We start from the raw sequence: 13,498 nt of genomic DNA, 5'->3' as shown, positions 1-13,498 counted from the left end.
ATTTTTGATTGTTTTCTTTTTGTAAAAATAATATTATTTTTGCAATGCCCATGAAGGAAGATTGTTTAAGAGACCACAATGGACTTTCTTGATGCTTTTTAATATGTTTTTTTTTTAATTACTAAGGATTTTTATTGCTTGTTATGTGAAAAAAACGTTTTTTTTTCACGGCCCATAAAAATAACAATAAAAGGTTTCTGTGCCCTGAATTCATTGATTGATTTTTATGTAGTTTATTTTTTCTTCAGGAATAAGGGAAAACCTGCTTTTCCACTGGATGAAACAAGATTTCTTACGTTTTTGAGCTCCTTGTAATTCTGGATGGATTATTTTTTTTTTTAATGTACACGTATGGAAATTTCAAAAAAGGATTGGGGAGGAGTAACATTGTCACCGTTGCCATGGCGCCCAATTGGCCGCGCCCGGGTGGCGCCAGCTGCGGCTCATTGACAGATTGGCTTTCCGTCTATTTAAGCTCAGTGCTCTCATTTTCATTTGTCAGTCCGTCAACGAACCTCTGCCCCGCAAGACATGGTTTTTGATTCGGTCCCGTTTCCTGTTCGTATTCCCTGTCCGGTATTGTTCCCATTTATTTTTGTCCCGTTTAATGTCGGTTTCCAGTTTTGTTCACGTCTATTTTTGTCCTGTTTATTATTCTCTCAAGTTTTCGTTCCAGTCTAGTTTGTCCCGTTTCATTATCTATCCTGTCTGTCCCGTCCTGTCCGTTATCGACCCCATCTGTCCGAAATCAACTCGGGCAATTGGTATCGATCTCGTCGGTCTCTGGCTTATTATCATTTCAAGCCAGACTGCTGCCTAACGTGCATGACTCCCTATTTCCCCTAAAATAAAAGGCTTGTGTGAGTAACCTCACGCATTTCGGTCCTGATCCAGTTCTGGTACATGACAGACATAGGAAGACTCTCATTGAAAACAGTAAGATTTTTGTCACCGAGTGGAGAGTAAAAATGCATAAATTGTGTTTTGTTTTTTTTTAAAAAGAGTTTAAGCCGGACATTTTTAGTCCCCATGTTCCACTGTCATTTATTGATACACATACTATAAAACAGTATTAAAGGAGCCGGGTAACAACCGCGTCGTCTTCGCTAATAACTTCAAGAGTACAATAGAAATACAAAACAAAACAAAAAGAAGAACACACTCACACATGGTTGGTTGCAAAGATACAGTTAAGGAAAAAAAGAAGAAGTGGAAAACATTTGCAAAAATAAGTTTTGCTTCCGGACAGACTGGAAAGACAAGTGCAAAAAAACAAAAAAGAAGAGAGAAAAAGCGTCTAACAAACATTTCAACTACACATCATATCTAATATATATAATATATATGTTCATTTATTTATATATATGTATATAGAGATCTCCATATAAATAACCCCTTGAATTTGGCATTGAAGTTCGCTCAAATAAGTTAAAACAATCCCGACAGACACAGAGTGGCACGTTTGAAAACGACAAAACAAAATAAAAGAAATGCACTTTTTATCTAGTCTCTCTTGTTTATCGAGGGGCGTGCCCTCAGCTCGTATCAATCCGTCGAAAAAAGGACAGGAAAAAAAAAACGGACGGCGTCCTGATTTTGCTGGCCATTTTTGTAGTTTTTCAGGGAGATGTTGTGTTACATTAAAGGGACAGTGTATTATTTGACTACTAGATGATGCTGCATGGTATAGTGCGACCTAAATCTTAAAACATCAGAAAATCAGAAAAAAATACGCAAAAGGCCAAAAAGTCTTAAAAAGATATATATTTTTTTTTTTTAAAGGGACGGTGTGTAGTATTTGACCACTAGATGTCGCTGTATTGTGTAGTGAACTGAACCTGAAAACAAGTGCTAAAAAGCACAATAATACAAACTACGGAGACTCAAGGTGACCAAATACCCAACCTTTTTGGGGATTTTGGGAACCCGTAGAAACAAAATGGATGACAATTGTGTCAGGTCCCTTTAGGCTGGGATTGTGAAAATAAATGCTAAATTCTCGACCTACTAGTATTTAAAAAGAATACATGTTTCTATGTCGGTTCATATATTTGTGCTTATTATTCAAATCAATATTGTTTTTTAATGAAAGATATTTTTTATTTACCACTAGAGGGATCTTACTAATACACACTGTCCCTTTAAGGGTGGGCAATTTTTTTTGTCATTCCTGATTGCATCTCATTAATGAAATAGATTTTTAAAATGTGTTTAAAAAAATTCAACCAATCTGAATATTTTATTATGTTTTTTTATGCCCAAAAAAAAAAATACAATTAATCAAATTCAGTTGACTTTGCCTAGCCTCGTTTTTGGAAAACATTTGGTAGATTTTCTAGGAGGGAAATTTAATACAACAGCCTATAAGGTAAACATGGCAGAAAATCAGAATTATGACCCATTTGTTTAGCATCAAACAATTGATCAGAAAAAAATATCTAACCACGAAATGATTCTCTTGACGATCAATTTCGAATTGTTTAAATAAATAAAAATTAAAAAAAAAAAATCAGTATTGCCAACATTTCTGGGTTTGCTCTTCAACAAAATAAGAGAAAAAAAACAGCATTGAAATCAAGTGTGATTGTACAAACAGTGCTACATTCCAATCAGGTCACATACAAAGTGTTTGTGTGCACAGTTTCAAAGCTAAATGGTGTTGTAGGGCGGCTACAGTGTTTTTGTGTGTGTCTTTGTGTGTTTCGGGGTGCTTTTTTTTGTGTGTGTTTGTCAAGCGCTCACACCAACGTGGCAGGCCGGAGCTCCGTCTCCGCCTCCAACTTGACCATCTGCTGCGTGTCCTTTGCCTTTAAACACAAATGCAAAGGCAGCGTGAAATTATTTCTGCCCAAATAATTAAGGACACGTGAAGAAGACGACTTTTAAGATGTTCTAGTAGGCTTTTTGTGACACTGACCGCCCCAGTTTTTAATATAATGACCACAATCTTAAGTCAATCAAATTGGACCCTAAACCAGGGCTGGGCAAACAGAGGAGCGCAGACCATGTGCGGCCCCTCGGGCTTTTTCATACGGCCTGCTAAACGCAAATGTTAAAAATATAACGTGGGGCAAAAAGTACAGACGCTCCCCCCTACTTGCGACGATTCTATTTACGAAAAACGGTAGATACATTTTTTTCGGGATGTCATAAAATATCCGGACATTGCTGTAAGTTAGATTTTGTATTATGTGCACCTTTTTCCAAGTACAGGACAGTACTGTAGTGCTTCTTTCTGCCTCTACTAGCATGTGGTGGCGCTGTGAGAGGTCACCCAGCATCCACCCCGAAGAAGAAATCCGGCTTCTACTTCCTAGTTCGTGTGTAAACATTATGTACTGTATCTCCAGCGCGCTAAGAACGTTGACATTTTTATTGTTTAATATCTCGTGCATCCCTTCAATACATTTGGTGTAAAGTGCAAAGAAGAGGCGACCCGTTTGTTTTGAAACTAAAGTGGAATAAGAAAGCTTGATGCTGTTAAGAAAATACTTGGATCGCTTTTTTTCCAGCCACTCTCTAACACAGAGGAGGACCTCTTGTAGCTTATCTCCCAAAAGTAAGTTAAACTTCACTTTATTTATCTTATATCATTTTATTTAACGTTTATTTCTTAATACACAACAATCCAGTTTACCTATACAAGCCTTACACATACTTATATAAACCTTAAACATACAAAATATAGTGCTGAAGCAACGTACAAATAAATTAAACTTATGAACGATCGTCTCGTTCGTAAGTAGGGCAGTGTCTGTACTACCATATATTCAGCAATGTAAGGCGCGCCCCTCCATGATATATATGTTATATTTTTTATACATAAAGCACACTGGAAAATTAGATCATGGAATTTAAACTAAAGTAAGAGCTATGGTTGCATAAATTAAGATTACGACATCTGGTTTCCCAGTAAAACGAATAAATCAATTCATACATGGTTACTCCCAAGTATCTCATTTTTTCTAGCTAGGCAGCTAATGAACAAACTTACAAGAACAAAAAGATATTGCAAGAAGAATTCCCGTGTCCCGAGCACACTTTCCTGACATGAAAACACAATTTGTTCCCAGCCTCCCAAAAGCATTCAGATTAACACTAAAGAGATTTAAAATGCATATTCTTGAGCACTAAAAACACATTCAAACACTTATAGAACATAAAAATACAGTATTAAGATAAATAAGATGGATTTTCTCTTGTATATTGGACTGTGTATAATTTAGAACATATTACACTGTATACGTGTAGTGACGTATTTTTAATGTTTGTGACCTGAATAATGAATACATTCAGAGTTATTTTACACAAAAGAGGAGTTAGATTTATTTACATATCAATTCCGTTTATAAAATACACCACACCCTTTGAGGACAGCCATTACACTGATGTGGCCTTCAGTAAAAATGAGTTTGAAGAACCAAAATGAAATGAAAACGTGAAAGGAAAATTCCTACCTTTTTGTTTGTTTGCATGATGTGATGCCAAAAGCTGTGCCGGGAGAAGGAAATCATATTAAAAAGAAAAAGAAACCCAAAAAATACATACATGTCCTACATGTATACACACATGGATGGCTGGATTGAATGTTGTTGAGTGCACCTAATGACTTTTCAAAATAAAAGTGCGACTTTCTTGTACCTGTTCATTGAACTTTTCCAGTTTCTCCACCTGTTCTTTCTGGTTCTTCTCCAGCTGCTCCATTTCCTTCTGATGCTTCATGGCCAACTAACCACACACAAGAAAACATGTAAAACAGGATATGTCCCCTGCACATGAGTGTGTGATTTTGACACGCACCCTTTTCCTCTCATCCATGAACTTCTTGGTGTTGCTGCTGTTCAATTCTCGCACTCTCCTGCAAATCAAGATGGCGGGGGCGCGCTTAAAATGGAGGATGTGTTTACGTTTAAGGTTAAATGATGAATGTTGTCCTTGGACGCGCTGGACCCCGAGACGTTTCCGATGGCCTGACACAGAACAAGCATCCTACTCAGTCGTGTGTGTCTGTGTTTTTTCACCTTTCCCTCTCTGCCTTGTTTTTGATGCTCTTGTCCTGGCTGATGGCTTTGCTGTTCTCCATGGACATCTTGGCCTGGTTGGCCCGCATCTCTTTTTTCTCCCTGTGACACGGCAAAGAACAGAAATATTGTTCAGAAAAGTTCAGAAAAAAAGGATTTTGCTTTAAACCTTTGCAAAGAACAATGCTCTGAGCTAATTAGCTCTGCAATCTTCGTTCTTGTCAAGAAAAAATACCTTTGAAGCCGCTATGGCTCTTTTGTTAAAGCTTTAAAGAAAGTTTTACTTCAAGTTAAAGCATTAAAGGCGTTTTACCTCAAGAATAGCATTTTAAACCTTTAATTCAACTATTGAATTAAAGGTTTAAAATGCTTTAACTATGAGTTAAAGCATTAAAGCGGCTTTAACTATGAGTTAAAGCATTAACGCTGCTTTAACATTAGAATTAAGGGTTTAAAGAAGATTTAACAATTTAATTGAATGTTTACAACTGCTTTACCTTTGAGTTTAAGGTGTCAAAGTTGCTTTAACTCTGTTTAAGCGTTGAACCAGTTTTAGCTCTTGACTTCAAACGTTTAAGATGCTTTAATTTAGTTTAATTTGAAGCATTAAAGTTACTTTCACCCTCGTGTTGACCTTTGAATGCGATCCAGATATTGAGTTAAAGCATTAAAGCTACTTAACTCTGGAATTAAAACATTAAAGGAGGGTAACTTTTGAATTAAATGTTTGTATTAGCTTGAACTTTGAGTTAAAGCATCAAAGACACTTTTAACTTTGTATTTGGCATTCAAGTTGCTTTGACACGTGTGTTTCAGCTTTGATTCAGCTTTAGATTTAGCGATTAAAGCTTTAAAGATGCTTTAACTCAAAAGTTAAAGATGTAAAGCAAGGGTTATTTGCAGCCGGTTGACTATATTTCAGTAGCCCAAGGTAACGATACCCAATTTCTAAATCATAAAAAAAGAAAGTAGTACATGGTACCATAAAATATATATATATATATATATATATATATATATATATATATAATTGGTATAGTGCTATTATTTTCTGAGATAATGCATTTTGAAGACAGTCTGTCTCGTTTTTTTGACTTCCTGAGCTGTGACGTCATCTGATGAACCCAAGCACCCTAGCAAGCCAGTTGCCAGATTGCTTTACATGTTACTTAGTCAAAATTGGTTTGAGTGTTTCAAGCATAGTTTTGGTAGTTTTTGTGGAGAATGCCTAGGCGTTGCGTCACGGATGGGTGCTGCAATGGTACAACAAATGGCAAGCAGACAAAATGGGGCTAAACCGCAATAATAACACACAGAGCTCACAGGGGCTGAATCAGCAGGGACACAGCAGGCTAACCAGCTGCCAGAGACCAAACCGCAACCGATCGGCAGAAGATAACGGGAGGCTGGCCGACCAAAAAACATGCAGTAAGCAGCCAGGATAACCAGGAGCCAACAACAACAACAAAAAAACTACCACGGCAACAAACACGAACCCGGACGTAAATATACCAAACAATCCTGGCACGCAAGCCGGATGCTATAGAGAACAAACCGGGACCAATCGGCGGAAAAAACAGGAGGCTGGCTGAGCAAAAATATGCAGTAGGCAGCCAGGATAACCAGGAGCCAACGACAACAAAAATATTCACGGCAACAAACACAAACCCAGCCATAAAGAAACCGAATAATCAGGCAAGCCGGATGCTATAGAGGATGAACTAGGACCAATCGGCAGAAGATAACAGGAGGCTGGCTGAACAAAAACATGCAGTAGGTAGCCAGGATAACCGGGAGCGCTGGCTGAACAAAAACATGCACTAGGTACCCAGGATAACCGCTATTCATGTGCTGATTACTAAATCGCCGTCTGTTTTTCAACAAGCTATGGTTTTGAGTCCTTTTGGTCACCCAGTGACGTCACAGCTCAAGGGGATATAAGGTCAACTGTCAACTCTGAGAATTAAATTTTAGAGATCCATGGCACGTGCAAAATTTTAGAACATATCTGCAGAGTTATGGGGAGGAACACTGCACGTTCTGTGTGAAATTGAAAAGAAAAATGGTCTTTTGTAATCCCTTTAAAGCTAGCAGGCCTGTAGCTTTTCAGCCTCAGTCCTACTTCCCGATTATTCACGATAAAGAATGTAATTTCTAACCGGTCATGTATGATTTTGAGCTGTCCTGTCTGCTGCTCCTGCAGGCTGCTCAGCAACTTCTTGAGGTGATCGCATTGCTGCGTGACGTGAGCGTCCTTCACCTCCTGTTCTTCTTTTCCATGGCCGCTGATTAGCTCCGACCATTCCTTGGTGTGTTTTGCCGAGATGTCCTTCATCTGAAAACAAAACAAAAACCTGTCAAGCAGGAGTTGTAACTAAAAACTGCAAAGTCAGCGGTACAGATATCGCACCTTGGCTTTGTGATCGCTAACCAGCGTTTGGATCTTGTCTTCGGTTTCTTTCTTCAGTTCTTGGCAATTGTTTTCCCTGTGGGATTACAAACATCCATCTAGTAACTAGGAACCAACCTTTTCTGAGATGAGGCACACTTTTTTATCATTAATCAAATCTTGCGGCACACCGTCTGTCAAAAATGTTTGAAAATCAATACTTTAAATGAGACATAGATTTATTTTATTGGTCAGCTTAGGGAAATTCATTCCCACCGACTTTACCAGGTGGAAATAACAAACGTTACATTACAAAAAAAGAAACAGCAGAATGACAAACAAATATGATAGTGTGGGACAACAATGGTAGATTGATTGAATGGGTCTGAGGGGCCTGTTATTTGGGAGGGTGATGTCAGAGGGGATCAGGCTTTTCCAGAGGCTACTGAATTTTATTGTACTGTAAAGCCCTTGGAAGCAGTTTCATGTTTGGGAAACCAAAACATGGATCTTAAATTTATCAGGAGCCCTAAATTGACATTGCAAAGTTTTTTCTTATTATTGTATTAACGCAAGTTTTCATTCATTTATCTATTTTATCAATTATTTGGGATATTTCTATATTCAACCCGTTTTACTATATTTTTATCTTGTTTTTGTAGAAAAATATCATATTATAATACTTTAAATGAGCAAAAACGATCTGATAAATTGTTTTTACTTCATTCTATTTTTTTTGTAAAATAAGACAATGATTAAAATCAGCAAAATCATGTGCAAGATTGTAAATGTATTTAATGTATTTTATCATATTTTGTAGCGCAATCATAAACAGCTTCTTAAACTAAAATAAGTTAGTATGTATATACACCTGTATCGCATGAGCAGATAATTAGCATATAAAGAAAACGTGGTAATGTGCTGCCACCTACTGATATGGATGAATGTTAGTTATCTGGCTGACTACTACAAAAAAAGTAAAGTTACTGAACAAAAAGATCAAATTGGGCAATTTCCTGCAATTCTACTGTGACAGAACTAAAATAAAGCTCTTTTTTAATTGGCTAAGTGAGAAAAAAAGTGAGAGAAATATCTCAGGAAGCAGAAAGCCTGGCAGTTTGTGAAATAACACCCACAGTTACTTTGAAGGTTTAATCTATATACATTTTTTTTTAAATCACACACCCAATCAATTAAGAAAAATCACAATTTTCACAGTGATATGAGCGTACCCTCGTTTCTTAATGGCTTTCTCGAGCAGCTTCTCGAGTGTGCTCTTCTCCTTGTCGTGTGCCGACCCCATCTTGTCCACCTGCGTTGAGTGTGCTTTCTGCATTACGTTTTGATCCTAGGAAGACAAAAAAAAACAAAAAACAACACATTGATATGCAGTAGAAGGAGAATGCATCAGAGCGTTTTGTCACTCACCTTTAAGTGTTTCTTCTTGAGCGCGCTCAGTTCTTTCTGTTGCTTTTTGATGAGTTTGAGATGTGTCTGCCAGAGGAATACATGTTACTCACTTATTTCTATTCTTATTTAGTTTTAAATCTTTTTTTCCAGTACCTTCATTTGCTTCAGGTCCTCGATGTTGACATTGGGAACCAACGCATTATCTGCAAGCGAAAACACTCTTGTTTGTTTGTAATCCCAGTGAGGAAATATTACGTTTTTTTGCATACAATCTGTATATTCAGATCATTTTCCGAGATAATGCATTTTAAAGACAGCATGTCTTTGTCGTCCTGAGCTGTCACGTCACTAGAGAAACACCAGCCCCCAAACAAGCCATATTGTTTAACGTGTTGATTAGTTGAGTAGGTTGCGAGCGTTTTCAGTGAAATTTTGGTCTTTTTTGTGTAGATTGCCTAAGCGTTGTGTCGCAGGAAGCTGCAGTAAATGGTACCACGAAGGGGTTAACTGGTAGCAAACACAACAGGAAAGCCCTCAGCAACCCTGACACTATCAGGAAGCCAGTCAAAATTATACCAACAGCAACACGAACGAAAAACACAAACGAAAAGCCTACCTCCAAGCTAAAAAGAGCAGTATGCACTTGCTGTTTACGAGCTACCTCACATGTTGTGTTAACGGAATTCACCATTTTGAAAGTGTTGTGTTCCTTCAATGATGTCACAGCCCTGCCGCAAACAAGTCAGATGAATCAGCTATGAGACTAAATTTCTCGAGGCCCCCGGGGCAAGGAATATTTTGCAACATATTTAATTATGGGAAGGAATACTACACATTCAGTGCCTGATCAAAAAAAAATCTATTTTCCAATACCTTTAAAATATTACAAATGCTTCTACCTTTCTTGGCCTCAGCAGTGTTGTTCTGAGCAGCGTTGGAGGTCTGGGCCGCGTCAGAGCTTGTCTGCGGCGTCACATTGGCCTTCACTGCGTCCCCTTTGCCTTTTCCCTTTTTGTCGTTTTTGGAGCTGCCGCTGGGGACGTCAGCGATGTCGTTCTGAGAGTAAGAAGCAAATTCGGTTTTTGAAGACGGCTGGGTGTGATTGGCATGTGTAAAGTTACCGTGTCGATGCCGAGGGCTTTCATCTGGTCGGCCCTTTTCTCCGCGATGGTCAAAAACTTCTTCGGGTCGGATAGAGCATCGACGATAGCTACGGCAGAATAATGTATGAATGTTTAAATTCGTATCCCTCTAAATATTTAGACATTTAAGAAACTATTATTTTGTCAAACTTTAGAATTTTAAAGGAAATTTTGGAACATTTTAGAGCAGGGGTCGCCCACCATGTTGAAGCTGAAAGCTACCTTTTTTGTCACTGATTAGCACAAAATGCTGTGGGTTTGATATGCATTTCTAAAATAACATGTTATTACCATGTTGTTACTACATTATTACCGGGTTGTAATTATTAGAGGTTTAAATAGGCCAAGTCAACCACTAAACATCATGCAAGTTGAAAATTCCAATTTCCTACCAAATCAAATAGACCCAGGATATATATTCAGAACCATTCCGCTAGCTACTCAGGTTAGGGGGCTACCTGGTGCCCACGGCCACCACGTTGGAGCCCCGTTTTAGAGAAACAATATTAATGAAAAGGTTGTTGCATTGAAACTCTAAACATGGTATTATTAGATTTTATAATCTTATATGCCGTTTTCTGTAACTAATGTTAAGATAGTAAAAAATGTATAGAGTTTTTAGATGTACAGCAGGTTGTAAAATAAATAGTCTAGATAATTTACATTAATATTAATATTATTATTAATAGTATTGGTTTAAAATCCCTGAAATTCAATTTATTTAATTGTAAAAAAAAAATACAAAATAAAATGTTAAAAATTTGAAAAATATAATGCTTCATCTTACTACTAAAAATTATATAAATGCGAAAAATAACACAAATAAAATGATTGACTTTAATTGACCATCTAATTCTGAATATTAAAGTGTGGCCAATTAAAATCAGTAAATATCAATTAAATAATATTTGTACAATTCCAATAAATAACTAACATTTTAATTTAATATCTTCTAGTATTTTTTTTAGATTACTACAATTATTTTCTGTAATTGTATATTTAGTAATTTTATTTTGTTTAGTAATATATAAAAAGTTTATTTGAGCTCAGAGACCCAGAGAGAAAAATAGAAAGTTGGTTAAACAAGATAACGCCCGCTTAACGACAGTCAATCCAACAGAAGGATAGGAAATTACAAACGAAGAATCCAAAACAAAGTCATTCTTGCATCAGTTCCCCCCCAGCAAGAGGAGGCGCTAACGAGCACAGCCATTTCCATTCGCCAACCCCTTGGCTCGCTTTAATGACATCTGCAAATGTCTTCTCATTTGCATCTTTAAAGCCTTTGCGGCAGAGTGCGCGGAAAAGGAGTGAAAAGAATCGCAAAACAAATCAAGTTCCCCCTTAAGGCTCATCATAAACCACGAGGCGCGAAATCGACCGGGCTCACCTCCGAAACCGTCAGGCACGTAGGTTTTGAGGATGATCTGGCAGAAGATGGTGGGCAGCGAGAGGGGTTTGTTTCCTTCGTTCCGCAGCGAGATGTGTCGGTAGCCGGCCTGGAGACCGTCCAGCGGGAGAATGCGCTGGCCGATCAGCTTGTTGTTGTCGTCGTACACAGCGAGACGCAGCACTGCCAGATCCGGCAAGATCACCTGAAAAACATTTGTTTGGTTGGGTGATTTTCTACCCTTTGTATTTTTAGAGAGTCCATCAGAGAAAGTTAGTTTTTTCATTTGTATTCTTCCAAAATCCATTAGATTAGGTTTATGTGTGTCAGTGCGTACCTATGCAAGGAATGGGTATCAGGCTGATATCAGTGTCTGAAACTCATGCGAAAAAGTTACCGGACACCAGGGCAGACAACTCTGAAAAGTTGCCTGCCCCATTTTTCACAATTTGAAACACAATAAGACCACTAATCGCAAAAAAAAAAAAAAAAAAAAAAAGATTCCTGTAATGTATTAAGGATTGTTAATTGGAATATATAACAGAACAACACTTTAAAATTAAGTTTATTATAAATCTACTTATAACATTCATTGCATGTATATGACATCGCTGTTTTCCATCTGTCATCAGTATATACCTGGATTTACTCAAATTCATTTATGCAATGTTTCCGTTGCGTCGTCTGCTACAAGCCACGTGAACCTCCTCTTTCCATGATGCTTTTATTGTAAGTTGCTGTTTGTAGCGGCAATTTTGTTAGCTTCTTTTGAATATTTCTTCTGGGGCTGAGGTTTTGGCTCGATTCCGAACCACTTATCCATTTTTCTTGTGTTCTCTGTGCGTCTACTTTGGAAAATGATATGCAAATGCACGACCTTATAACGCTCGGGAAAGTCCGGAAGCACGAAGTTATTCGATGCAGGCTTCTGATCGGCTGCCGAGTATGCAAATCGCCTAACGAACTGTAATTCCAATATTTCCAAACCAAACAAAGATTTAGAAATCGAAATAAACCAAACGTTTCATTTAAAAAAAAATTAAAAAAACTTTCTTTTTTTTCTTTTCCTTAAAAAAGTTGTCGGCCACCCGGGCGAAGACGTTTTGTAAGTTGTACGCCCGACCTAAAGGATGCACGCCCCGGGCATCCGGGCAGACGCTATTTCGGACACTGCTGATATGGACAGGTATCGGTCAACTATGGCCAAAAATTATGGGCTGAAAGAGAGACTGGCTTATGTTTAAAAAAAAAAAAAAAAAGATATTCAATAGGAAATTACTGCAGAAAAGCACCTTATCTTTTACATGTTACACTAATTTGTTTTAACAGAATGTGTAGAATTTTTGTGGCAAGGGTTTTTTTTTGTATCAAAGGTACTAATGGGTAGGGCGAGTATTGATACCTGGTACTGTAACGGTGCTGACGCCAACCTTATTTTGAGGCCCTTGAGTGGTTCGTTTTCCAATCAGCAATTATAAATTATATAAATATTAATAGCAAATTAATTGTATTATTTGCAACACCCATATTATGTTTATGTTAAGCGGTTGTTATTTTGAGAGGGAAAAAAATTACAAGTACTATTGGCATCAGTATCTATGTTGGTTTCGGATTGTAAAAAGTTGGTATCGGCTAGGGATGCACGTTAATTATTGGATATGTATCTGACAGATAACTGCAAAATAAAAACGTCTTAGTAAAAAAATGAAATAAAATAAGACGAGAGGAGGCATATTGAATACATCAACAATGGTTACTGTCACTTAAAGGGACAGTGTGTATGAATTGACCACAACTTGTAATGCAACCAGAAACAAGTGCTAAAAAGCACAAGGAAGAATTCAAACTGCAGGGCTTCAAAGTGACCAAACTGCACCATATTTTTCATTTTCAAGATTCTCAACCCATGAGTATTTAAAAAAAAAAGTCTAAAATTATATATATATATATATATATATATATATATATATATATATATATATATATATGATAGTTCATGCATTTCTGATTATTAATCGAATCATTCTTTCAATAGTTTTTTACCAAAATACACACATCTAAGTACACTAACATTGGTCTGGTTGAGTCACCTGACGAGTCTCTGTCACCTGGAATAATTGTTTCTTGTTTTTTTTTCTACTACATT

At 37.2% G+C, this 13,498-nt stretch overlaps 1 protein-coding gene across 5 annotated transcripts in view; it reads right to left on the bottom strand.

Moving 5' to 3' along the window:
* Window positions 1-1,027: 1,027 nt before the first annotated feature.
* plcb4b (phospholipase C, beta 4b) overlaps window positions 1,028-13,498 on the bottom strand; it is an 81,271-nt gene continuing 68,800 nt past the window's right edge. For 4 of the 5 annotated variants that reach the window (XM_088324890.1, XM_088324891.1, XM_088324889.1 and 1 more), the window contains 13 exons: window positions 11,353-11,557; window positions 9,942-10,030; window positions 9,720-9,876; window positions 8,974-9,023; window positions 8,839-8,904; window positions 8,643-8,758; window positions 7,432-7,507; window positions 7,181-7,356; window positions 5,022-5,123; window positions 4,801-4,858; window positions 4,642-4,728; window positions 4,458-4,491; window positions 1,028-2,807 (listed from right to left, as the gene is read on the bottom strand). In XM_088324890.1, the coding sequence (XP_088181016.1) occupies window positions 2,731-2,807; window positions 4,458-4,491; window positions 4,642-4,728; window positions 4,801-4,858; window positions 5,022-5,123; window positions 7,181-7,356; window positions 7,432-7,507; window positions 8,643-8,758; window positions 8,839-8,904; window positions 8,974-9,023; window positions 9,720-9,876; window positions 9,942-10,030; window positions 11,353-11,557 (1,293 nt within the window). In that variant the 3' untranslated portion in view covers window positions 1,028-2,730. The remainder of the gene's footprint in view (window positions 2,808-4,457; window positions 4,492-4,641; window positions 4,729-4,800; window positions 4,859-5,021; window positions 5,124-7,180; window positions 7,357-7,431; window positions 7,508-8,642; window positions 8,759-8,838; window positions 8,905-8,973; window positions 9,024-9,719; window positions 9,877-9,941; window positions 10,031-11,352; window positions 11,558-13,498) is intronic. The other variant, XM_088324893.1, reaches the window with a different exon arrangement.

This window comes from Urocampus carinirostris, chromosome 20 (genome assembly GCF_059441175.1).
Source record: "Urocampus carinirostris isolate Australia breed hairy pipefish chromosome 20, RoL_Ucar_1.0, whole genome shotgun sequence".
Classification (NCBI taxonomy): domain Eukaryota; kingdom Metazoa; phylum Chordata; class Actinopteri; order Syngnathiformes; family Syngnathidae; genus Urocampus; species Urocampus carinirostris.
This window is presented reverse-complemented; position numbering and strand designations above follow the sequence as displayed.